Source organism: Physeter macrocephalus, chromosome 20 (genome assembly GCF_002837175.3).
Source record: "Physeter macrocephalus isolate SW-GA chromosome 20, ASM283717v5, whole genome shotgun sequence".
In the NCBI taxonomy this organism is placed as follows: Eukaryota; Metazoa; Chordata; class Mammalia; order Artiodactyla; family Physeteridae; genus Physeter; species Physeter macrocephalus.
The window spans coordinates 10392859-10420470 of NC_041233.1; the positions used below are offsets into that span (position 1 = coordinate 10392859).

The 27612-nt window shown below is 39.0% G+C and overlaps 1 protein-coding gene across 9 annotated transcripts in view; it reads left to right on the forward strand.

Annotated features, from left to right (window-relative positions):
* The window catches only part of ZNF248 (zinc finger protein 248), a 24632-nt gene extending 7781 nt beyond the window's left edge, over window positions 1–16851 (forward strand). For all 9 annotated transcript variants that reach the window (XM_055080869.1, XM_028481062.2, XM_028481063.2 and 6 more), the window contains 3 exons: window positions 5097–5223; window positions 5502–5597; window positions 10475–16851. In XM_055080869.1, the coding sequence (XP_054936844.1) occupies window positions 5097–5223; window positions 5502–5597; window positions 10475–11964 (1713 nt within the window). In that variant the 3' untranslated portion in view covers window positions 11965–16851. The remainder of the gene's footprint in view (window positions 1–5096; window positions 5224–5501; window positions 5598–10474) is intronic.
* Window positions 16852–27612: the final 10761 nt, after the last annotated feature.

The following is a 27612-nucleotide window of genomic DNA, read 5'->3' on the forward strand; positions in this document are numbered from 1 at the left end:
GGTTCCCCTGCATCGGCAGGCGGACGCGCAACCACTGCGCCACCAGGGAAGCCCTAGACATACATTTTTAAATAGCTAGGGTGTGAAACTGCTTGATCATATGTTAAGACTGTTTAGCTTTGTAAGAAACTGCCAACCAATTTTACAAAAGTGCTGTATCATTTTACCTTCCTACCAACTGTGAATCAGAATTCCTCTTGTTCTGCATCTGGAACTGAAATTGATGTTGTCATTGTTTTGGATTTAACTGTTCCAGTAGATGTGTCATGGTATCTCATTTTTGTTTTAATTTATATTTCCCTAATGACAGATGATATTGAGCATTTGTTCATAAATTTATCTGCTATCCATATGTCTTTGCTTGACATGTTTATTCATATCTTTGGTCCATTTTTCTATTAGGTGATTTGTTTTCTTACTATTGTGTTTTCAGAGTTCTTTTGCATATTTTGAATGCAACTTCTTTATTAGATATATATGTTGCAAATATTTTCTTCCAGTCTGTGGCTTCTCCTTTCATTTTCTTACAAATGGCTTTTGCAGTGCAAAATATTTTATTTTAAATGAAACCCAACCCGTGTATTTTTTTAATGGAATGTGTTTTTTTCTGTTGTATTTAAAAACTCATCACCAAATCCAAGATCACATAGATTTCCTATGTTCTATGTTGTCTTCTAGAAATTTAATAGTTTTGCATTTTACTTCTCGGTCTGTGATTAATTTTTAGTTAATATTTGTATAAGGTGTAAGGTCTGTGCCTAGGTTCATTTTTTTGCATAGAGGTACAGTTGTTGAAGAATCATTTGTCGAAAGACTATCTTTTCTCCATTTAAATGCCATTGTGCCTTTAATGAAAGCATATTGAAAGTGCTCTATTTAATAATCAAGCTGAAACAGTTTGAGCAACAAAATGAACAAGGTAGTACTGGACTATAAACAAGGTAAAAAATAACTAGCCGTGAGTTCATATTGATACTAAACACTGACTGAATATAACAAAAAAGAAACAGACTCACAGATACAGAGAACAAACTAGTGGTTACCAGTGGAGAGAGGGAAAGGGGAGGGGAAAGATGGGGTAGGGGATTAAGAAGTAGAAACTAGTATGTATAAAATAAATAAGCTACAAAGATATACTGTATAACATAGGAAATATAGCCAATATTATATAATAACTATAAATGGAATATAATCTTTACAAATTGTGAATCACTATGTTGTACATCTAAAACTTATATAGTAGTGTACATCAGCTATACCTCAATTACAAAAAAAAAAAATCAGTTCACTATATATCAGTGGATCTGTTCCTGGGACCTCTGTTCTGTTTCACTGATCTATGTGTCTCTCTCAACAATAACACACTGTCTTGGTTACTTGTAGCTTTATATGTCTTGAAATCAGGTAATGTATATCCTCTTTTTCCTTCTTCCATATTACGTTGGCTATTCTAGGTCCTTTACCTTCCTGTTTAAATTTTAGAATCATTTTTTCAGTGTCTACAAAATAGCTGGGATTTTTATTTGAATTGCACTGAATTTATAGATTAAGTTGGAAGGCATTGACATCTTAACAATACTGAGTCTTCTGATTGATGAATATGGACTATCTCTCCAGTTATTTAGATCTTTGATTTCTTCCATCAGTTTTTGTTTTTCTGCATATCCCTGAAATATATTGTGTTAGATTTATATTTGAATACTTTTTCTTGATAGTTGTATTGTAAATGGTATTTTTTTCATTCAAAAATTTGAAATTCCAATTGTTTATTCTGATATGGGAAAACAGTTGACTTTTTAATATTGACCTTGTATCCTGTGATGTTGCTATATTTGCTTATTACTTCCAGGATTATTTTTCTTTTTCTTTTTGTAGATTCTTTGGGACTTTCTACATAGACAATGTTGACTTCAAATAAAGACAGTTTTATTTTTTCTTTCTAATCATATTTCAGTTTTAAATTTTGTTTTCAGTTTTTTTGTTTGTTTTGTCTTGTTGTAGGTCTTTCTGTACTAGCTAGGACTTGAATAGGAGTATTAAGACAGGACATCCTTGCCCTGTTCCTGCACTTAGGGGAAAAGTGTCCAGTCTCGTAACATTAAGTATGATGTTAGCTTCTTCATCAAGTTGGGAAAGTTCCCCTCTATTCCTAGTTTGCTGAGAGTTTTTATCATGAATGACTGTAGGATTCTGTCAAATGCTTTTTCTTCATTAATTGATATGATCATGTAATTTTTCTTCTTTGGCTTATTGATATGTTGGATTATACTGATTGATTTTTTTAATGCTGACCCAGCCTTCCATACCTGCAATAAATTCCACTTGGTTGTGGTTTGTATTTCTTTTTATACATTGTCAGATTTGATTTGCCAATATTTGAGAATTTTTGCATCTATGTTATTGAGAGACATTAGTCTTTATTTTTCTCATAATGTCTTTATCTAGTTTTGTTGTTAGGGTAATGTTGGCCTCATGTAATGAGTTTGGAGGTATTATTTACCAGAGGAGATTATGGAGAATTGTTATTATTTTTTCCTTAAATGTATAGTAGAATTCACCAGTGACACCATCTGGATTTGGTTCTTTCTATTTTGGAAGTGTTTTAATTATTGATTCAGTTTTTTTTTTTAACAGAAATGAGTCTATGCAGGTTATCTGTATCTCCTTGTGTGAATTTGGTAGCTGTGTCTTTTAAGGAATTTGTCAATTTCATCTACATTACCAATTTTTCAGGAATAGAATTATTTGTAGTATTCTCTTATTATTTTTTTAATGTCATTAGGCTTAGTAGTGTCAACCTATCTTTCATTTCTGAGATTTCCAATTTGCCTTTTTTCTTGGTTAGATTGGAGGTTTATTAATTTTATTTATATTTTCAAAGAAGCAACTTTGGGTTTCATTGGCTTTTTGTATTTTTTTCACATTTTCAATTTAATTGATTTATTCTAATTTTTATTATTTCCTTTACTTTGCTTGGTTTAGGCTTAATTTGCCTTTTTTCTCTAGTTTACTAAGATAGAAGCTTAGGTTTTTGATTTTAAATCTTTTCTAATATATACATTTGATGCTATAAATGTCCCTCTGTGCACTGCTTTCACTGCATCGCACAAATTTTGATACATGGTATTTTCATTTTTATTCCATTTCATTTTGAGATTTCTTTGACTTACAGGTTATTATAGGTTGACTTATAAGTTATTTAAAACTTATAGGTTATAGGTTTGACTTATAGATTATTTATAAGTATGACTTATAGGTTATTTATGTTGTTTAATTTTCAACTGTTTGGGATTTTTCAGTTATCTCTTGCTTATTGATTTCTATTTAATTCCATTGTGGTCTGAGAACATATTTTGTATGATAGCTATTGTTTTAAATTTGTTAAGGTGTGTTTTGTGGCCAGGACTATGGTTTATCTAGGTGAATGGACCATATGAGCTAGAATAGAATGATAGAATGTGTGTTTTATTTTTTTGGATGGAATATTCTACAGATGCCAGTTAGATCATGTTGATTGATAGTGCTGTGCAGGTCATCTGTATACCTACTGATTTTCTGCCTGCTCAATCGCTCAAGATAGAAGACTCCAACTGTGGTTTTAGATTTGTCTATTTCTCCTTTCATTTCTATCAGTTTTTGCTGTATGTATTTTGATACTCCTTTGTTAGATGCATATGTTTCAGATTGTATCTTCTTTCTCTAATATGATTTGAACCCATCTAATGGTTCTTAATTTCAGATATTGTAATTTTCAACTTTGGAATGCCCATTTTATGCAAATATGTATGTATCTGTGTGTGTTTGTATACACATGTATCAGAGGTCCCCAAGACCATTACCTGGTTCAGTGATTTGCTAAGATGACTCAGTATGTAGTTGTACTTACTGCTATCACTTATTGAAGTGAAAGGATACAAAGCACAATCAGCAAAGGGAAAAGGCACATGTGGCATAGTCCAGAGGACACCAGGCACAAGCTTCTAAGAGTCTTCTCCCAGGACACACTTAAGTCCTCTAGCAGTGAGATGTGGCAACAGATGTGAAATGTCTGCCAGGGAAGCTCAACAGACACTCAGTGTTCAGCATGTTTATCAGGGGCTAGTCACATAGGTGCTTTCTGCTTAGCATATAACAAAATTCCAGACTCCAGAAGGAATTTATGTGTGCAGCAAAAATCATATTGTTTACACAAACAGTTTAGGCTCAGTGAACCATTCTTATTAAGGACTGGTAAGAACCCTCCTGAAATCCAAGTTCCCAGATGCCAGCCAAGGAACACCCTTGTAGCAGATCTTTCAGAGGATAGCAGTCTCAGGCCTGCTCTGTTAATTCTTTCTCCACAACACACATACCACATATCTGCTGAACTTCTCCCATCCTTTCATTTATTTTGTTCATATTTTCCTCTATTTTATTGAACATATTAATCATAACTCATTTTGAAATTCTTGTTTGTTCACTATCTGAGTGTCCTATGGGTACGCTTTTATTTTCTTTTTTTCCTTGGTTTTTGTCTCTTCATATAACATGAAATTTTTTATTGGATGCCAGACATTGTATTTAACAACACAAATATTGGTAGAGGCTCCAGAAAATGATCTCTTTTAGCAGAGAGGATTCATCCGTTTCTCTGTTGGGCAGGTAGAGTACAGGACTGGTCACTTTAATCAGTCACGGGTTGAACTTGGTTAGGGCCTGTACCATACTAATTTTAATCCCTCTGTTCATTTTAACAACTGCAAGTTTTACTTCCTTAGTGACAGTTAACTTTATAATATAAAAGATAATATGAAAGAACTTTTTCTTGGTAACTCCAGTCTACTTCGTGCATAATGCTAGCTCCTACAATGTCTAATTTAATAAATGTTAATGTGTATGTCTCCTTATCAGGAATAACATTTGTAGCAACTAGTTCCACCCCCTTAGTGGAAACTCAATTTGTACACGATATTACTTTTTTCTTACTTAGGATAGCATAAAAGAAGGCAATCCTATATACCAATTTTTAGTAAACTCTAAAGAGATTAGTTCTTTTAAATATTTACCACTCATAGAGCTCTGACAATTTCATATAGAAAAGGAATATACTGTTACAGGAACAAGTGTCATTCAAAGATGTGTGTGTGGACTTCACCCAGGAAGAGTGGTACCTGCTGGATCCTGCTCAGAAGATACTATACAGAGACGTGATCCTGGAAAATTACAGCCATCTTGTCTCAGTAGGTAAGAATTTTTTCTCCATGTGAACGAGTAGCATGCATTTCTTAGTTGATGAAACATAAGAACTCCCTGTGGAATTTCCTGACGGAGATTCAAGGGATCAGATGACTGATCCCTTTTGGCCACTATAAAGAATGCTATATTCTTACCTCTTTAAGGATTAGTTCATTTAGGCACCTCTTTTAGGTAGCTCCTGAAGCTATACATTTCTTCCCCATCATTTTTTCAGAGTCCCTGAAGCCAGGCTGTTCAGCCATAGTCCTGTGTTATTTTCTTTACAGGGAATTGCATTACTAAGCCAGAAGTGATCTTCAAGATTGAGCAAGGAGAAGAACCTTGGATATTAGAGGAAAGATTCCCAAAACAGTGCCGCTCAGGTGAGTTAGTGAGTTCACAGGCAGATGGAAGCCAGAGGAAATGAGATCTTAGGGCACTGGTTTATGGTTTATCAACTTTGAACTATTTTTCCAAAAAAACATTTTTTAGCCCCAGACCTTTGGAAGTGATTAAGGACAGTTGGCCCACATCCCTTTGTTACCTTAATCACATTCCTCCATATGTCACTTTCACTCATAAATGCTTCCCTTTGTTACTTGACATTTTAGAGTGATTTACCTATATCCATAATCCAAACTCATTTGGCTTCATCTGAGATAATTTTTCTTGGTTACTTTATCTTTTAAAATTGTTCACCTTCTCTGTATTGTCTTTGGACCTCTCTTGTTAGGTAGTATGTATTCATGCAATACTTCCATATATTCATTTAACAAATATATGCTGAGCGCCCAATATGACCCAACTATGTTTATAGGTAATTAAAAGAATGTCCTTATTATCACAGAGTGTCTATTACAGTGAGGGACAGAAAAGCATATGTGTGTGTATAGGTGTATGTGTATGGAGTTATACATGCTTGTATACATACACATGGTGTTGGGTGGTGATAAATACTGTAGAGAGTTAAAGCAGTGAAGAGGGCGTTGGAGAATGATGGCATGTGCTATTTGGTATGGAAGTCAAGAGAAAACCTTTTTGATGAGGTCCACAATAGACAAGTCTCTAATAAATTAAAGTGTGAGCTCTGTGGATTCTGAGTATTCCAGACAGAGGGAACATCAGGTGCTGAACTTCTCAGACAGGTGTGCTCTTAGGGTGTTTGAGGAATGGCAAGGATGTCAGTGTGGCTGGAGGTGAGAAGGCCTGGGGGAGATTGGTAGTAGATGATGTCATAAGTAGCATGTACCATGGGAGACCCATTAATTTTACTTTGAGTGATGTGGGAAATCCTCAGGCTTTTATGAGTAAACATAAATCAGATTAAGCTATAAGATTGGATTTATAATTTAAAAGAATCTCTGATTTCTGTGTGGTGAATATGTGGTGGGTAGATGATGCTTGGGCACGAGCAAGGAAGGAATAACAGGACACTACTATGTACTCGGGAGGAGAGAGGCTAGTGTCTAAGGCTATGTTGGAAGTGCTGAGAAATGGTGGATTTGTACATATATTTTGGAGATGAGATCAAGAGGATTTGCTATTGGGTTGGATACAGAGTGTGAGAGAGAGAGGAGTTGAGCATGATTCCAGTGATTTGTCTCAAGCACCTGATAACTTAGCATACCATTTACTGAGACAGAGAAAATTTGGAGGAGAGATTATAGGGAAGTTACTACAAATTTTACATTTGGACACAAGAAGCTGAGGTAACTGTTAGAATCTGGGATTGAAAAGGTGATTTCATATATACATCGTATGAAGTACATAATGAGGCCAGACCTAGGATATCCATTCGAAAGGCGTCAGCTTTAGGTGGTGTTAAAGGTTGGGGCTAGATGAAGACTTTTAGATTAGAGATTGGCAAACTTGTTTGTAAAAACCAGACAGTAAATATTTTAGGCTTCGTGGGCCACACATGGTCTCAGTTGCTGCTGCTGCTCTTCCTCCTCCTCTTACCTCTGCCTCCTCACTCCTCTCTGCTGCCTCTTCTGTTATTTTCCCTCTAAAAACATAAAAAACATCCTTAGTTCTAGGACCACTGCCTTGCAGTCATAGTTTGCTGTCTCCTTTTCTAGAAAGTGATTGTAAATGAGAGAGGTAGTCCTGGGATAGTACCACTTTTACAAGGTGTGTAAATCCATTAAATCTCGTCATTAGAGGAGACTGAGAGGAACAGTCTGAGGTACAAGAAAATTAGAGAGCCTGGTTTCCCAGGGGTCAAATAAGGAACATTCAACCATCCATTACTGCCTTAAATGGCAACCATGGGATCAAGGTATGGAACCCGTTATTCCCTATTACTAGTTTTTTCAAATACTCCTGATATTGTTTTCCTTTCCATCTTCTTCATCTCTTCATTTTCTCACTTTTCACTGATGTCACTCAAAACCATAACTGTCTCTGTTCTGTCATTCCTGACTTGATCTAATTCCTAATTGGTTTTTATTTTTTTACCTAAAGCATCCAGTTTATCTTTCACTAGCCTAACAAAGTTGCTCCTTATTAATAAATGAATTTACAGTCTCCTTCCATTGACTGTCACAATGTGGTCCTGTTCTATATATCTCAGAGTCTTTCTTTCTGCTCTTCAGAGTTTATACTAAACCTCATACTATCTTATGTCTTAAATTTCACTTATAAATATTTTATCTTTTTCTATAACTTTACTTTTGTTTATTTTGCCTTTTCAGAAACTTAATTAAAATTGGAAATGTAAAGTGTTTAAACATTGCATGGTATATAGTAATGGCTTGTTATTATTTCACTTATTTTAAGTTAGAGATCAATTTTTTGCTGCAACTTAAATAGTCCACATTTTGTAACCCTAACCCACTAGTATCTGTATCCCCAAAACTCAGACCTGATCATATGACTGCTGCTTGAGGTTTCTATCATTGTTGAGATTTTGTTTTCCCAAAGAGAAGGCCCTTTCATATTTTTCCTGTTTCTGATATTTTAATAATTACTTTGTTGAGCCAAGTTTAGAAGAGATCACTCTTTTTCATCCATTCAGAAAGCATTCTGTAGTACTCTTCCTAAATGCACATTTCCTTATTTTGTCCTCATGTACAGGTTGGAAATAATTCATATGCACATTACTTTCTAAGAATGATTAATGTACTGTGTCCTCAATGAAGTCAGAGAAAACAGGATTTTGGTGACACCTGTCAAGAGCTAGACTGTGGTCATGACAAAGGATTTAGCATTGAGCACTGGATTTGTTTTATTTTACAGTGAATTAAACAGACAGTAACTTCTTCTAAGGCAGCAAGTGGAAGCTAAACATGGTAGGATGTTGTAGAGTTTGTTGGCTTTTGTTCTTTTATTAATATTTTTGTGGTTTGTTGTTTTCAATTAAAGTAAGTAGCATTTCCTGAAGGATGTCCAGGTCCCAAGGAGAGCCAAGGCTGGAGTGTAGCTAATTAAGTGAAATGTGTGTTGTTGGGAATGAACAGTTTATGAGCGCCCCAGCTACAGTTGCACAGATTTTTTTTTTTTTTTTTTTTTTTTTGTGGTATGCGGGCCTCCCTCTGTTGTGGTCTCTCCCGTTGCGGAGCACAGGCTCCGGACGCGCAGGCCCAGCGGCCATGGCTCACGGGCCCAGCCGCTCCGCGGCATGTGGGATCCTCCCAGACCGGGGCGCGAACCCGGTTCCCCTGCATCGGCAGGCGGACGCGCAACCACTGCACCACCAGGGAAGCCCCGCACAGATATTTTTTAATGGATTTGTGGAATTGTGATTTGAACTCTTACTGTGAATCTAGTTTTTGTTTTGATTTGTGTTTGCCAGGATAAAAACTATTATCAGTTAGTCTTTGGAGCAGTGGGCTCAGGACTGTTCTAGATTTTTTTTTTTAACACGTAATTAAGATTATTGCATTGGATACCAACAGTAAAGTATAGATAGAATTTTTATGATAAAGTTTGTTGAAGGTCTCAGAACCATGTAGAAAAATGTGATCATTATGGGTCTCACCAGTAAGTTAAGCCACAGATGAGGCTAGATATGAAAGCAGAAAACCTCACTGTAAAGATAAACCTAGATATAAAAGCAGACTTAAAAATCAGTATTGATTCAGAAACAAAATTGTTTTGGGTAAAAGTAGACCAGCAGACTGAAGTAAAGAAACATATGACTTGATGGTTGGGACAACTTCATTAACAGCTGTGAGAAAACCAAATGAACCTGGTCGTTTTGCAGAGATGGTCTGCCCCTCCTCTGTTTTGTATTTCCTGTTGGGCATTTGTGTTGTTGTGAATCACAGCTAGATAGAGAGTTAGAGTCTGGGTTAAAGCACTGTCCCTTAAAACATGAGGAAATAGGTGCTTTCAGAAATTTATTTTGATGTTGCTATATCAAATGGGAAAAAGAGGAATGGCAACATGCATATTAGTGAGGATCCTACCTCAGTAATCAAGCTGTGGGAAGATAAGGACAAGAAACCATAATCTGCCTCTGTCAAACTGAGTACGTCCTCTAATATGTTTCTCAGACAGTCTATTTTCCTTTAAAAAAACAAAACAAAAACAAAAAACCTCCTTTGCTGAACTCATCCAGTTCTTGGAGTTTCCTTCTCCCTACATGAACAATGCTCGGAAAATCTCCATCCCTTGCTCACCATGTCTTGAGTTCATTTCACCTTCTCTAGCCTGCTGCTCTTACAGCATTTAAAAAAATAATTATTCCTTGTGAATTAAAGGAAAAACTAGATTCTGGGCTAGCGGACAATTCTTCTGAACCTGAGGAAGTTGGTGTTTTCAGAACTTTAGTCTGGTGTTGATGTGTAGAGTAGAAGCAAGTACTCTAGTAGGAATCCCACCCAGCAATCAAGTGTCTGAGGGGATTAGGACTAGACTGTTCTGTCTCCACCAAACATAGTTCATCCCCTGAAAGCCCTTGTCTACTAATCTTCAATGTCACTTTATTCAGTGTTCAACCTCTCTGTTGGGCTCACTCCATTCTCTTGAGCTTCCTGATTTCTGAATCAGCCACTCACTGGTTCCCTGTGCTTTGAATTTATTTCACCTTTTTCTGTCCAGTTTTAAAGGTTATATTAATAAAGTATTCCACTGCAGCATGTATTTATTTTCCACTCAAACTAGAAGGGTAAAGGAAATGTATACTTGGATTTAGTTTACACCAGAAAACAGAGCCTAAAACAAAAGAATTGACTGTAATAGGGCATTAGTGTAAAAGTCCAATTCCATTAGAAATGTACTAGGATTTATAAGATGTGGTTATTTTTCTCATTTCTAGAAGACTGGAAACTTGATGACCTGATAGAGAGCAGCCAGGAAAATGAAGATGAACATTTTTGGCAACTTGCTTTCACCAACCAAACGTTAAGTACAGATAGTGGTGACAGAGTAAGGAATACTTTAAATCTAGGTACAGACTCTGTTCCTTCAAGAAATTTTCTGTATAAGATATGTGACACATGTGAAATGAGTTTGAAAAATATTTCAGGCTTAATTATTAATAGAAAGAACTATTCTGGAAAGAAGCCTGATGAGTTTAATGTATATGAGAAATTGCTCCTTGATATTCGGCATGAGAAAATTCCTACTGGAGGGAAATCTTATAAATGTAATCAAAAAAAGAATGTCCTCAATCGTAGCCAGGATCTCACTCAGCCAATTTTTGACCCACCTTTTGAGTATAATGAAAATGGACAAGGCTGCCATGGGGAGGCAGACTCTTTCACAAACAAGAAAGCTCAGATAGGAGAGACACACTGTAAATATAATGAATGTGGAAGAACTTTCATCCAAAGTTTAAAGCTCAATTTATCTCAGAGAACTCATTTGGAAATGGAGCCATATGAATGCAGTATTTGTGGGAAGTCCTTCTATATGGATTTAAGATTGGGGCATCAGAGAGCTCTTACAGGGGAAAATCCTTATAATGAATATGGGCAGATTTTCTGTGACAGTTCAGCTTTCATTATCCATCAGGGAAATTACACAAGAAAGATACCCCATGAATATAAAGTAAGTCACAAAATATGGGAAAAGTCAACCCTCTTTAGACATCAGATAGTACACATGGGGGAAAAACCTTATGAGCACAATGAAAATGGAAATACTTTCAACAAGAAGTCACATCTCACCCAACTTCGAAGAGCTCACTCAGGAGAAAAAACCTTCGAATGTGGTGAATGTGGGAAAACATTCTGGGAGAAGTCAAACCTCACTCAACATCAGAGAACACACACAGGAGAGAAACCCTATGAATGTACTGAATGTGGGAAGTCTTTTTGTCAGAAACCACATCTTACCAACCATCAGCGAACACATACAGGAGAAAAACCCTATGAATGTAAGCAATGTGGAAAAACGTTCTGTGTGAAGTCAAACCTCACTGAACATCAGAGAACACACACAGGGGAGAAACCCTATGAATGTAATGCATGTGGAAAATCCTTCTGCCACAGGTCAGCCCTAACTGTGCATCAGAGAACACACACAGGAGAGAAACCCTTTATATGTAATGAATGTGGGAAATCATTCTGTGTGAAATCAAACCTCATTGTACATCAAAGAACTCACACAGGAGAGAAACCTTATAAATGTAACGAATGTGGGAAAACCTTCTGTGAGAAATCAGCTCTCACTAAACATCAGAGGACTCACACAGGGGAGAAACCCTATGAGTGTAATGGATGTGGGAAAACCTTTAGTCAGAGGTCAGTGCTCACTAAACATCAGAGAATTCACACAAGGGTGAAAGCTCTTTCAGCATCCTGAACGTTCTGAAGCCTTTATCCACTCTTTCAAATTCATTATACAGGTTTTTTAAATGAGATTAATGAAACCCAAAGAATGCCACAGATTATTAGAAAGTGAGGTTTTGTTGTACTTCAGATAATTAGTACTAGAATAAAACCTTATAATGTTTCGAATATGTGAAAGCTTTCAAGAAAAATTGAAACTTTCCATCAGAAAATTTATATTGAGGGGAAATTCATTTAAATAATATGGCAAAAACCTTTATCTAGAATTTATGTTGTGTCGTGCCATATTCTGGATGTGATGCTGAAATTTTATTGTAAATATAATGGATGATACTCATTTAGTCATATTCACAGAATCATAAGTTTAAAAAAGTTAAATGACAACAGCATTAAACATTTATGTGAAGAGTCCTTGTTGTTTGCAGGCCTTATGTGAGTATGCTAATATAGAAATTTGAGGTATTCTTGATATGTATATTAGAGCTCAACATGCTTGTGAAGAGAAACTCTGAACCCTTAGTTAAGTAACTATTATGGTCTATATTAATATTTCCCACACTAGATACCATCAGTGTCTTTATAGGTTGACACAATTATGTACATATGTATATGTAAATATGTTTATACACACATACCAACACATAGTGGTGTACTGCAGTAAGCTTATACTGGCTTGCAAGTACTGCTGATTGTTAAATTTTCAGGAATTTTGTGAGCCAGTTGTTAAACAGAGTCATTATTTAAAAATTAAACTATATAAACTTACAGTTAAATATTTTAAAAGCAAGGGTAATAAGTACTCAACACTCATCACTTCCTAATTATTTTACAGTATTTTGCTGTTATCTTTGTTCTTTAGGTTATTTGTATTGTTGACTCTGCATGGTGAATACTGTATAATGTGCTACTGGACATCTCTTCCCAGCTCTACATTCAGTGCCATCATGTTGGTAGCTTGGCTTTAGTGGGAGTATTTACACCATAATAATTGGCAAACTCTACAAATCAGGGTTTTGTTTTCTCAGAGAACCTGTAGTCACATATTTACAGTAGCACATCACTGTGTATTTATGAAAATACATTTGGAAAATTTAAAGTACAAGCCACATACCCCTTTTTCCGTTTCCTGATATAAATAAATGGCTATGGCCATTATTGCTGATTGGCCTCTTCAATAAAGAATCCAAAATATGTTTCTGTGAGGTTTTTAACTACCTCTGCATCAATCCTATTCTAAATACTACCAGAGTCTCTCTGTAGTATGGCCAGTATATGCTATTTTACAACCATATTGCTTACCTTTCTTCTAACTTTGCTAGCATATGTGAATGAGTATGGCCATTTTTACTGAGCTTCCACTTCCATAAAAGAGCCAAACAATATTTTTCTGAGGTTACTCAGCTGCCTTGGGTCAGTCAATTATGTAAATGCTATTAATAACAACGATATTTACATAAATTTCGCAAAGGTTAACATCAGTTATGAACAGTAATGCTCACTGCATTCTACAAATAAAAAGTAGTGGTGTATAATGAAATGCCTGTGTCATATTCTTGGTGCTTCGTTGCTGTATCTATTTAGGCCTGATGTGTGTAACCTGAGTTATATGTAACAAAGGAACTATGTATTTGTATTTTATTTAATCGACTGTAATATGCTGTCTCTTTCTCCTTTGTCCTACTGTTTCCTTTGCTTCCTTGGAACACATTAAAAGCAGTTCCAAGAGATACTGCCCACCCAAAAGCCAATCCCTGCTTCTTAGTTGCTGGGCTGTTTTGTCTCTTTGTCCGTCCTTCCCCCAGATGATTTAGGGGTAAATCAACATTAGTCTAAGTTAATCATGAAGATTCTATTCTAATGATTTTGTTGGGATGGACGTGTGAGCAGTGAGATATTTGGAAAATATTCTGCAGTGCTTTGGGGAAAGATCTCAGTGATAAAATATTGTCATGACATGGGAAGAGATTGTCTCTCTTCTGCTGGACATTTTAATGTCTGTATGTTACACTAGATTATAGTTGTGATCCTGAAGGACAATAGCCTGAAGATAACAGTACACAAGATAGGAAAAGCCTGGCTCAGAGATGACGTCACTAAGCTGCACAACTCTTTTTGGACCTGCTCTCTACTAGGAGTTTGTATTACTGTGGCAATAGTGGCTTCTTATTTATTCTCAGGGATGTCTGTTATTTAGACCTGAAGGCAGTCCCCTGATACAGATGAATTCTTTTCTAAGTGTTAATGTTCTATACAGCAATTTTAGGGAAGAATTACTTCTTTTGACAAGTTAGTATAGGGATGGCTGTTAGTATCAGCCATGGTTCTGGTGAAAAACAGAATTCTGCTTCAACTAAGACTTCAATGGCAGACTTATTACAGTACAGTAGTTTGGGCCAAAAACAAGGGATATTGAAGCACCTAGAGACTAGTGTCACCAGGAAGCTATTACCATTCTAAGTCCTTAAGGGGCAAAGGATGGAAGCAAGTGTTACCAGAGCCCAATAAGAGCTGCTCTTATTGAGGAGGGGCCTCCTCATAGGAGATATTGTCACTACCAAAATTTTGGCACCAAATCCCCAGAACCCTCAGATGCCACCTGCAGGTGAGCACAAGTGGGCACAGAGAATGTAGAAGGGAAGGTCTGGGTGGAGCTATTGGAGAATAAGCAGCACAATGTTTTATATTCCGTAAATTCCTATATAAAGTCTCAGTATTAGAAATAAAGTTATTCTACTAGTTGAAAGTTAAGTGTTTCTGCCTCATTGTGCTGTTACGTTGTCATAAAGTAAATTCCTTCTGGAACTGAGCACTGTGGCAGGTATGTCTTTCCTTTGGCATTTGTGAAGCAGGTATGTTAAATTGATTATTCATATCCCTGCATGGTGTTTCTTGTCATATGTGGTGTGAGGTTAGCAGCTCTCTGTTCTTCCAAACAGCCAGTCCTCTCTGCACTGTTTGATTATTTCATCCTTTTTCTTGTTGGCTTGATATGACCAGTTGGGATAACTGGTTACCCTCTTCGAGAGCATAATAAGAGTAGGTGTTTACTTCACATATTATAATGAGTACATTTTTGTGTGGATTTTTAATTGAAGTATAATATTTTGACAGTATTTCTGATTGGCAAAATTCAAATGCCCATAAAATAAGACTCCAGTGTGTTATAAATTCTTTATAGGTAGATATATATGGATTAAAATACATGGCAAAAGGCCTGGGATACCTGCTGAACTAAAAGCCAATAGTTACTTCAGGGGAGGTAACTGTTGGGGTAGAGTCTGAAGAATAGTCATCTGTTATACTCCAAAGAGTATTTATGCCCTCTTCTCTCAATATGGGCCCTGGTTTATCAGCACAGTCCTAGGAAAGCTTAGAAAATTTCGCTACCTCCTTGGGCACCAGTCATGGCCGCCATGCTTCTCCAAGTTCCTCTTGTATTTTAAGGAATGTGATTAAAGACTGACAAGAGCAGAGCATGTCTTCACAAGGGGCTTCAAGGAATTCTGAACCCCGTCTTATTCTTTAAGGACTTGGGCTTTGCGGGGGGTTAGACAACTGAGAATTTTTGGCCGTGTGTTATTGGAAGTAAGTTCAAGGTAAGATCTGCTCTTTCACATAGGGATAACTACCCCTATTTTGTAGATGAGGATACTGAGCCCAGAGAGCATCAACCATTCCATCCTGTGGACTCCAGACATGCTCAAGGTGGGGCATGCAAGATACTAAACATCACTTCTCTACCTCCTCAAGCATCTGAGGGGAACTTGCTCTCAAACAGTGGTGTCTAAGAGTAGACGTCAGTTCCTCAAGATTATGTAGTGGCTATTGCAACTTTTCTACATTGTTCTAGCAATGTAACCTATTCTTGTGAGCGTGGAGTTGGCATTTACTCCAGATGGTACCATCTATACCTGGCTCCACGTCTGTATTCATCCAGGAATGATCCTTTGTTAAAATAGGCCAATGAGAACCCATCCTAGAATATTTTTATTGAGAAGTCATCGTGACCAGATAGTTTGTGTCCTTCTTGCTACCAGCAGCCATATCAAGAAAATATATCTGCAAGGGAGAAGATGATGGTGACAAGTGTTATAAAACTAAAATGGGAAAAGTTGTCAGAAAGATGGTTTGATTTTACGTAGTGTGGAGAGGGAAAGACCTCAATGGGGAGGCCAAAGTGGAGGGAAAGAGCCACTTGGATATCTGGAGGAAGTTGTGTGTAATACAGACACATGTGTAACCTGTTTTTGTTTTTTGTTTTTTTAAATTGGGCCCATTTTCTTGTCTTGAACTTGACCTCCCCTTGCTTGGTATGAGCTATCATCATGCCTATGCTTGGCAGGTAAAGGTGGAGCCGTAGCCTCTGGGAGGGTTTAATTCATGGGTATCCTAGATGTCCTCAGCCACTACCCCTGTTTATTGCCCCCAGTTGGAGACTGCAGCTGTAGTTGCCCTGAACCTACCCCTTTATCTGTGTTATTCTAGGGAAGGCTTATCCTGTTGAATCCCTGTTATTTTCACTTAATCTTCTGCCACCCCAACACCATTTATTAAATAGGCCCATTTCTCTTCACTTTTTTAAAAACACTACCAATATCATATACTGAATTCTTATGACAATCTTAGGACTTCACGTTTTTTTCCCCGACTCAAAACTAAAATATTTAGATTATTATAGCTATTAATGACACATCTTTAGATAAGCGTTAGTCTTTATTTTCACAAAATGTTTGGCTCTTCCCATTATTCCACATAAAATTTACATTAATTCTAGCAACAGAACAAAAAAAATGTGAAGATACATAACTTCGTTGAGATTTTGTTTGGAATGTTGTGCCGTAACATAGTTCATTTTGTATTCAGGAAAATGATTTGTACCTCTTATTACTCAAATCTTTTAAACTATTGTTCAGTAAAGTTCATTTCCTTCATATAGAGTCTGCATATTTTTTATTTATGTCTAGATATTTTTTTCTTTGAACTTGTATACCTCTTGACTATATTATCATCATGGACAGAAGGGGGACACTTTATATTCTTAAAATATATTTACCATCAAAGATTTTCACTATATATTTAATGAAAAGACAGTCACACAGCATTATACCCTTTGTAAAAAAGTCAGAGTTGGTGCTTAAAGTTAACTTTGAGAGCAGCGGTCTTCTTTTGGATTGTATTTCTTTTTTGGATTTTTTTCCATTTTTGTTTAATAATTGTGTAATTTTTCGAATCTAACATATTTTGCAACCCAGGAGAAACCCTGATGATTATGGATATGACACGTTTTAATTGTTGGCCTCTGTTTTCAGCTTTATTTAAATGTTTTACGTATATCCATAATTGAAATGGATATATTTGTGGCATGTATTTGTGGTAGTTTTATGTTAGTATAGAGTCAGGGTGTGATTATAGCCCATTTTTAAACTATGTCCTTGGGATTGTAAAAGAGCAATACCTCCAGAGAGAAGAGATTATTTTGGGGAGCACTAAAGGAGGGACCATTGAGGCTAATGGATGCTGACTTCAGAAATGTGACATATTGGGCCTCTGATAACATTGGGGAAGGAAGGTGCAGCCCTTTGCTCAACACATGTGCAGTTCACTGTCTCCAGCCTCCTAAGGCTCTAGCCTTTGTCTTCTGGAGACCTGGTTCAGGACAGAAAACGGGAAAGGAAGTTTGTGCACTTTTGGGTTCTGTGGAATTTGGCAGAGAGAAAAGGAGTTGAGATTGGCTTACAGTGGGTAGGATCCAAAATTTCTCCAAATGCCTCTGAATTGGGCCCATTAATGTTTTAATTCGTGTCCATAATATTTTTGTGCCTGCCCTGGACTTACCTTCAGATAAAGGCCTTTGAGGATAGGCTATGCTCCAGGGTCTGTGTTTTAGAGTGAAGGGGAGGGTGCAGAGGAGAGAGGATGAGGACTGGAATCGAGCAGGGGATAAGCTGTGGTTGCATTTGTTACTTTCTTTGAGGAAAGCTCCCTATGTTGGTGGCCAGATGTGTGCGGTAAAATGTATACGTCTCAATTCCAGAAGATCTTTCTGAAGCTGTGTACGCCAGGGCGTGAGGTCCATGAGTGTGATTGAGGAGGGTTGTTAAAGGCTGTCCGGTCAGAGCTGGGGCTGTGGGGTGTTAGTGGTCTGTAGTAAAGCACACGGTTCAAGAGCATGGACTTTGGAGTTATTGTCTTCATACACGTCCAGATTCTATTACTTAATACATTTGTGAGTCTAGATAGGCAGTTTAACCACTGAAAACCTTAGATTATCCCTGTCTAAAATGTGAATGACGGCGGTACCTACTTTATAGAGTTGTAGGACTTAAATAAGATAAGCAAGTAAATTCTAAATATATTCATTCAATCAATAGATATGAGTCAGTTTCACAGTTGATTAGGAGTTATTTGAAAATCAAACAGAAAAAACTCTGTAGAGAGTTACATCACCAAGACGGCGAAGTAGAAGACCCCAGCCTTCCCCAACAAATGTCAACAATTAGTTATGCAGGAACAAAAACAGCTCTGGGAGAGCTCAGGAATCCACTTAACAAACTTCAGCAACAGAGTAGAACAAAAAACCTGAGAAGAACTCCTCAAAAAGGGAAGGAAGAACCGCTTCATTTTGCCTGCATCGTCCCACCCCGCTGGCCCGCGCTGCTCAATGCCAGACAGACCAACCCAGCTAGAAAGAGCTCTCACTGGAAAAGGAGGAGCAGGCGAGCAACCAGCCTCCCCAGCCTTTCAGGGCACCAGAGGAAGGACCCACTTCAGTTTCACTCCACCCAGAGACCAGCACAGGTGAGATGTACAGAGGTAGCTAGGTACACGGAAGAAGAACAGAGGCTACCAGTATCACCCACACAGCAGTAGCAACCACGGTTCCCAGTGACCTGTTCTGCAGAGGATCCCAGCAGCTTTCCCACTGAAGAAACCAATAGGCAGCACAGCCACAGACTCCCTGCAGGTTTCACCAGTTTTTGCCCAACAGGTATTTGCATTTACAGACACCAGCTGCCTGAGTCCACCTCTAGGCCCTTCTGCCCCACCCCCATCCACCAGAGCCTGGGATCCACAGCGGCAGCTAGTCAAGGCCTCCGCAGCTGCAGGAGTGCAAGGCACCAGCCTAGCCCTCACAGCTAACCCCCATCACCATATGCACCCTTGGGGTTACCTCCTCCAGCTGTGCATTTGCATGCTGCCAGCCCAACTCTTGTCACCAACTTCCATTGCCATGTGCACACCTGGTGTGCTGTCCCGTGGCCATGGAAGTGCATGTTGTCAGCCAAGGTCCTTATAAATGCTGATGGGCCTGGATTCAGTCGTATCTCAAGTCACTGACCGGCACCACTGGGCTCACAGGCAGCTAGGCCCACTGCCAGCTGTGTACCTGCACTTCCCTGGCCTGAACTTTGTCACTAACATCCACTGCTGTGTGCCTGTGGCAATACCTTACAGCCACAGCAGTGCACGGCAACAGGGCCCCATTAACTGCATCGGGGCCCAGATTCGGCTCTCTCTCGCCACTGGTCTGCACCACTGGGCTCACCTGCAGCTACCCCTGCAGCTGTGCACCTGCACGCTCCGGGCCTGACTCCCTTCATTGGCCTCACTGCCATGCAAGTGCCTGTGGAGACACACTGCAGCCCCAGGAGTGCACACCAACAGCCAGGGGCCGCACGGCAGCCAGTGTGCCCACAGTTGGCTGAGGTCCTTGTTGCAGGCCCTGGTCCTCACCACTGTGTCTGCAACCAACCCCTGCCACTTCAGAGCAACTTCGGCCAGCCCCGGAGCTGAGTGTATGCACGCCACTGGCTCTGGCCACCACTGCTGCCTGCCCTCATCCTTAGCTGCTGGACCTGGAGGTGCTGCTGAGAGCCCTATCAGTCCTTGCAGCCACTGGGGACCCCCACAGCACTCACCAAGGGCCACATAGTTGCCAATGCCCTGACCCCAGTGGCCTGAGCCAGTGAGACACCACACCTCCCCTCCACCAAGCCAGAGCTGCCACACACTCTAGTACTTGGCACCCTGCACCAGTAAACCTGCATGACAGAACATTCTGGCATGTCCCCACTCACAGGTGATAGTCTTTCCTTACTAAAGTCAGTCCATAACGTCTGCAAGAGGTGACTGCTTGTTCATATGTACAAACGCCTATGCAAGGATACAGGGATCAGGAAAAATTAGGGAAATATGACAAACCAAAGGAACACAGTAAACTTACACTAACTGACCCCAAAGAAATAGAGATTCATGAATTGCTTGATTATTCAAAATAATTGTTCTAAATATGCTCAGAGAGCTATAAGAGAACACAGATTAATAATTTAATGAAATCAGGAAAATAGTACAAAAACAAATTGAGAAGTTCAATGAAGATAAAATATTTTAAAAAACCACAACAACAAGATTTTAGTTGAACAACACAATGACTGAAGAATTGAATAGCTTCACCAGCAGACTGGACTTTAAAGAAGAAAGAATAAGTAAACCCCCCAAAAAGAAAAAAATATCACTTGTAATTTATCCAGTCAGAGGAGGAGAAAAAAAAAAGAGTGAAGAAAGACTATGGGACTAATGGGACACCATTAAGTGAAACAATGTATACATCACTGGAGACCCAGGAGAAGAGGGAGAAAGAGACAGAAAGCTTATTTAAAGAAATAATGGGACTTCCCTGGTGGTGCAGCGGTTAAGAATCTGCCTGCCAATGCAGGTAACACGGGTTCAATCCCTGGTCCGGGAAGATCCCACATGCCATGGAGCAACTAAGCCCATGTGCCACAACTGCTGAGCCTACACTCTAGAGCCTGCAAGCCACAACTAGAGAAAGCCTGTGCACAGCAACGAGGACCCAACGCAGCCAAAAATAAATAAAAATAAATGAATGGAAGGGAGGGAGGAAGAAAGGAAGGAAGGAAGGAAATAATGGCAGGACTTCCCTTGTGGTGCAGTGGTTAAGAATCTGCCTGCCAATGCAGGGGACATGGGTTCAAACCCTGGTCCAGGAAGATCCCACATGCTGCAGAGCAATGAAGCCCATGCGCCACAACTACTGAGCTGTGCTCTAGAGCCTGCTAGCCGCAACTACTGAAGCCCACACGCCTAGAGCCTGTGCTCCGCGGCGAGAGAAGCCACCGCAATGAGAAGACCGTGTACCACAATGAAGAATAGCCCCTGCTCGCCACAACTAGAGAAAGCCCATGCGCAGCAACGAAGACCCCACGCAGCCAAATATAAATAAATAAATAAATAAATTTATTTTTTTTAAAAAAAGAAATAATGGCTGGAAACTTCCCAAACCAAGAGAGAGATTTGGACAGCCAGGTACATGAAGCTAATAGATCACCCCATAATTTCAATCCAAAATAATCTTTTCCAAGACACATTATAATAAAACTGCCAAAAATCAAAGCCAAAGAGATCATTTAAAAAGCAACGAGAGAAAAAAATTTTCTCTCATACAAGGAAACCATCATAAAGCTATCAGTGGATCTTTCAACAGAAACCTTGCAAGCCAGGACTGAGTAGGATGATATACTTGAAGTGCTGAAAAAAAAACCCTGCCAATCAGGAATACTTTACCCAGCAAAACTGTCCTTCAGAAATGAAGGCATGATACTCTCCCAAACAAAAGCTGAGGGGATTCATTACCACTAGAAGGAGTTATTCAAGTACACATAAAAAGTGCTAATTAATAACATGAAAATATACAACACACTGGTAAATATAGGTATTCTAAGTCAAACTTAGAATACTCTAACACTATAATATGGTGGTGTGTTAAACACTTAACTCTAGTATAAAGCTTAAAGGACAACAGCATTAAAAATAGCTATAGCTATAATAGTAAATGGATATACAGTGCAAAAATGTAAATTGACAACAACATAAAATGGGACAGATAAAGAAGTATAGCTTTTATATGTGATGGAAGTTAAGTTGTTTTGAGCTTAAAATAAACTGTCATGTCAATAAAATGTTTCAAGTAAGCCTCATGGTAACCACAAAACAGAAACCTATAGTAGATACACTCAAGATAAAGAAAAGGGAATCAAAGTATACTTTATGCAAAAGAATGAAATTGGACTGTGTATATGCAAAAGAATGAAACTAGACCCCTATCTTACATCACTCACAAAAATAAAAATGGATTAAAGTCTTAAACATAAGACCTGAAACTGTAAAACTCCCAGGTGAATGCATAGACAAAGAGCTCCTTGGCACTGGCAATGATTCTTTGGATAAGACACCTGAAGCACAAGCAACAAAAGCAAAAATCAACAAGTAGGACTGCATCAAGCTAAAAAGCTTCTGCACAACCAAAGAAACAAAATGAACCAGCAAACTATGGAATGGGGGGAAATATCTGCAAATCATATATCTGGTAAGGGGTTCATATCCAAAATATATTAGGAACTCACACAACACAATGGCCAAAAAACAAAACAAAACAAAACCCAAACAATTCAATTTTAAAATGGGCAGAGGAACTGAATAGACATTTCTCCAAAAAAGACATACAAATGATGTCAAAAGGTGCTCAGCATCACTAATCATCAGGGAGAATCAAGTCAAAATGACAATGGCATATCACCTCACACTTGTTAGAATGAATCTTATCAAAAAGACAGTTAACAAATGAGGCTGGTGAGGATGTGGAGAAAAGAGTAGTCTGGTGCACTGCTGGTGGGAATATAAATTGGTAAGGCTACTAAGGAAAACAGTACAGAGATTCTTCAATGTGTTAAAAATAGAACTACCATATGATCCAGCAACCCCACTCATTGTATATCCAGAGGAAATGAAATCACTATCTCAGAGATACCTGCACTCCCATGTTCGTTGCAGCATTATTCACAGTAGCCAAAATACACAAACAACCTAGGTGTCCACTGACAGATGAATAAAGAGAAAATATAGAAATAATCTATACATATTATATATATATATATATATATACAATGAAGTATTTTTCAACCATTAAAAAAGAAGAAAATCCTGCCACTGAAACAACACTGATAGACCTTGAGGGCATTAGGCTAAGTGAAATAAGTCAACAGTGAAGGACAAATACTGTATGTTCTCACCTATATGTAGAATCTAAAAACTCATAGAAGCAGTGTAGAGTGGTGGTTGCCAGGGGCTGAAAGGTGGGGGAAATGGGGAGATGTTGGGCAAAGGGTACAAACTCATTCATAAGATGAGTAAGTTCCATGAATCTAAGGAAGAGCATGGGGACTATATAGTCAACAATATTGTACTGTATAATTGAAAGTTGCTATGAGAGCATAGCGTCATTGTTCTCACCAAAACAACAAAATGGTAATTAATGTTAAGTGAAGAATGTGTTAACTAACCTTACTGTGGTATACATTTTGTAATATACAAGTGTATCAAATCATCACACTGTACACCTTAATCTTACACAATGTTATATGTCAATTATATCTCAATAAGGCTCAGAAAAACCTCTGTCTTCTTATAGAGCTTATTTTCTAAAGGGGACAACAAAAGTACAAACAGGTACTTATGACTCACTCCACAGATCCACTCCCACATGAAGCAAGCAAAACTGATGAAAATTATTTTTTTTTAAAAGTAAAGTCTCTGGAAATTGTCCTAAAGGCATATGGCAAAAAAGAAACATTCAAGAAAATCTACTTAAAACTCATTAAGAACAGCAAGAGTTTGTCATATTTGAACCTCAACTAGCTCCCCTGCCCCCCAGCTCAGTGTGACAGTAACTCCAGTCACGTGCAGCCAAAAGAACAGCTGTCTTGCCTCCCAGCTCCCAGTCACATGCAATGGCATCTATCTGGGAGGGGCAGGCTCCCAGTGTTTCCTGTATTTCTCCAGCATCCGCTTTTAGAGGCTGCATTGTAGGCGAGTGCCATTTAAAGAGAAGTCAAGAGCTCCTATTCTTCCAGACCCCACTCCTGTTTCAGGTGTACCATGCTGAGAATACTGAGGCCCCAATCACCCTCATTTTGACTAAGTAGGGTAGAGGTTCCAGGCCAAAAGGGAAAATGAGAAGACCACAGGCTACTATGCCCATACAGCACTATGCTCCTAAAATACCGGTGTCACAGAGAGAAGAATGCCTCTGTATCCACTCCTGTATCTGGGGCATGGCTCAGAGATTTTTGCCAAGGGTGAAAGGCAGGTCATAGAATCAAGAGGTCCAAAGCTCTCTCCAAGGAACTGACTTTATTTAAAAGAGTGTACAGGATGGTTAAGCTTAAAGGCACTCAAAAATCAGTGAAGGTATGGTGAAAAGCAATTTAAAAGAGGCTGGTAGTTTCATGAGAGATCTAGGCTAAACCACAGAACAGGTAATTTACTAAAGAGAAGCAAGGAAAAGACGAATAGGAGTCTACCTGAGATCAAAATGAGCCCCAAATACCTCAAAAACTTTTCACAGAAAGGCTTGGGTAGTAAATTGCAGTTAATTTAAGTCAATTTTAGTTATTAGCATAGTAGTGGTTACCCATTCCCCACTTCCTAGTCCTGTGGCAGTCAGCTATTCACATGTTCCTGGAGCACCTTGCATGCAGCTTGCAGGAGCCAGGGTGGACATTAAGAACTCTGTCCTCCAAATATCAGGGATTTGTGCTCTGTTTGCTCACTGCTGCTTCTGACTGTGGAGAGGCAGACACAGAGGCAGGCAGCCATTGTTGCACCCCCTACACCACTGCTGTAAGCCACTCCCCCTCTGAATAAAGTGACTTCTTAGGATTTAAAGGGCTGGCACTCTTTTCTCCTTCATTTTTCTCTTTTTCACCCTTTGGGAGTCATACATTTAAAGATGAGGACATTCAAAAGCAACCACAAATACAGGACAATTTAGAAATTACCACACATGCCCAAGGAGAGGTGCAGGCTCAGAAAAGACTTGAGAAGACCTTAAGTTTTCACCTCAGACTGATCCCAGCCCAAAGACATCCTATAACAATTAAACAAACAAATAACACACTTAAAAGCCAGGGAAAGGAGAAAATCTGATCTTCAGAGACACGACGTTGTACGATTCAAATGTCCAGGTTTCAAGAAAAAAAATAAAAAAGAAAAAAACCATGAGGCATACAAAGAAAGAGGTAAAAAAGAATTTAAAGAAAATGTCTCTGAGAAACACCAGATGGTGGGCGTAGTAAATAAAGACTTTAAAACTGTCTGAAACATGCTCTAAGAGCTAAAAGATGATATGGACAAAGTCAAGAAAACAATGTATAAACAAAATTGAAATACCAGTAAAGAGGTAAAAAAGCAAAAAGGAAAAAATTCTGGTGCTGAAAAGTACAATAACTGAAATGAAAAATGTACTAGAAAAAGTCAAAGACAGGTTTGACCAAGCAGAAGAAAAAATAGTAATTGAAGATAGGTACACTGAAATTATAGAGTCTGGGAGCAAAAATAAAAAATATTGAAGAGGACTTCCCTGGTGGCACAGTGATTAAGAATCTGCCTGCCAATGCAGGGGACACGGGTTCGATCCCTGGTCCGGGAAGACCCCACCTGCCGTGGAGCAACTAAGCCCCTGTGCCACAACTACTGAGCCTGTGCTCTAGAGCCCATGAGACACAACTACTGAGCCCACGAGCCACAACTACTGACCTTGCATGCCTAGAGCCCATGCTCTGCAGCAAGAGAAGCCACTGCAATGAGAAGCCCACGCACTGCAATGAAGAGTAGCTGCTGTTCCCCTCAACTAGAGAAAGCCCGCATGCAGCAACAAAGACCCAATGCTGCCAAAAACAAAAAAAACAAAAATAAGCCCCTACCTTAAACCAACTAGATGTAACAGATGTATACAGAAGACTCTACCAAACAACAGGAGAATATACATTCTTTTAAAGTGCACATGGGGCATTCTCTAGGATAGACAATGTTAGTCCACGAGTTAACTCTCAATAGATTCAAAAAGATAGATGTCATATGAAGTATCTTCTCTGACAACACCAGGATGAAGTTAGAAATCAGTAACAGAATAAAAGCTAGAAAATACACAAATTTGTGGAAATCACAAGACACACTGTTAAAAACCAGTGGGTCAAAGAACAAATCACAAGGGAAGTTAGAAAATACTTCCAGACAAATGAAAGCAAAAACAGTATACTAAAACATATGGGATGCTGTGAAAGCAGTACAAAGTGGGACATTAATACCTATCAATGATTACATCTAAAAATAAAAAGGAGCTCAAAACAACCAAAATAGAATAATAAATGTTAGAGCAGAGAAAACTAAATAGAGAATAGAAAAACAGCAGAAAAAAATCAACAAGCCCAAGAATTGGTTCTTTGAAAAGATGAATGAAATTGACAGAACTTTAATTAGCTTGACTAAGGAAAAAAAGAGAAGGCTCAAATTACTAAAATCAGAAATGAAAGTGGGCTGGGGCTTCCCTGGTGGTCCAGTGGTTAAGATTCCACACTTCCGCTGCAGGGGACACAGGTTCAATCCCTGGTCAGGGAACTAAGATCCCACGTGGCACACCACATGGCAAAAAACAAACAAAAAACCCCACAAAAGTGGGGACATTACTACTCATTCTACAGAAATAAAAATAATTAAAAGAAAGTACTATGAGCAATTTATTCTGACAAATTGCATAACATAGATGAAACAGATTCCTAGAAACACAAGACCTACCAAGATTGACTTGTGAAGAAATAGAAAATCTGAGGGAAGGAGATAAAGACGACAGAGTAGGAGGATACTGAGCCCACCTCCCCTCACAAACACATCAAAACTACAACTACATATAGAGCGACTCTTGCTCAAATCGACCTGGGGACTAGCAGAACAGCTCTTCTACAACTAAGGTTGTAATGAAAGATCCGCAGAGTCTGGTAGGAAGGGAGAAGGCGCAACCTGGTTGGGACCCACGCCCCTAGTGGGCGACACAGAAGAGGACACCATTGTAAAACAGTTATACTCCAATAAAGATGTTAAAAAAAAAAAAAAGAAGAGGAGTGGGATATCACAGGCTCGGTGATCTTCCCTGAGGAGTGAGGGGTTTAAGCTACGCATTAGGCACCTCAGACCTGGCGTCGGACACCAGAAAAGATGAGCCTCCTTAGCTGGTTTGAGGAGTATGCACACAGTCTTGCTTACTCCTGGTCACAGCACAGAGGTGGCAGATTGAAAACTGCCTGGGGCTCTGGCCGGCTTGCCAGGACCACCCCAGGGCACCTCCCAGCCCACACCAGGCTCTTGCTCCAGCCACTCTTGCTAGGAGTGGGATATCACAGGCTCGGTGATCTTCCCTGAGGAGTGAGGGGTTTAAGCTACGCATTAGGCACCTCAGACCTGGCGTCGGACACCAGAAAAGATGAGCCTCCTTAGCTGGTTTGAGGAGTATGCACACAGTCTTGCTTACTCCTGGTCACAGCACAGAGGTGGCAGATTGAAAACTGCCTGGGGCTCTGGCTGGCTTGCCAGGACCACCCCAGGGCACCTCCCAGCCCACACCAGGCTCTTGCTCCAGCCACTCTTGCTCTGGTACTGCTTCCCAGCCTAAGGTGGAGGCTACTGTTGCCAATGACAGTGTGCACACATGGAGGGAACAGGGCTGGCTCACACCATGAATGTTTCTTTATCAATAGTAGACAAAAAAATCAGCAAGGACATAGAAGAACTGCATAACACCATCAACAAA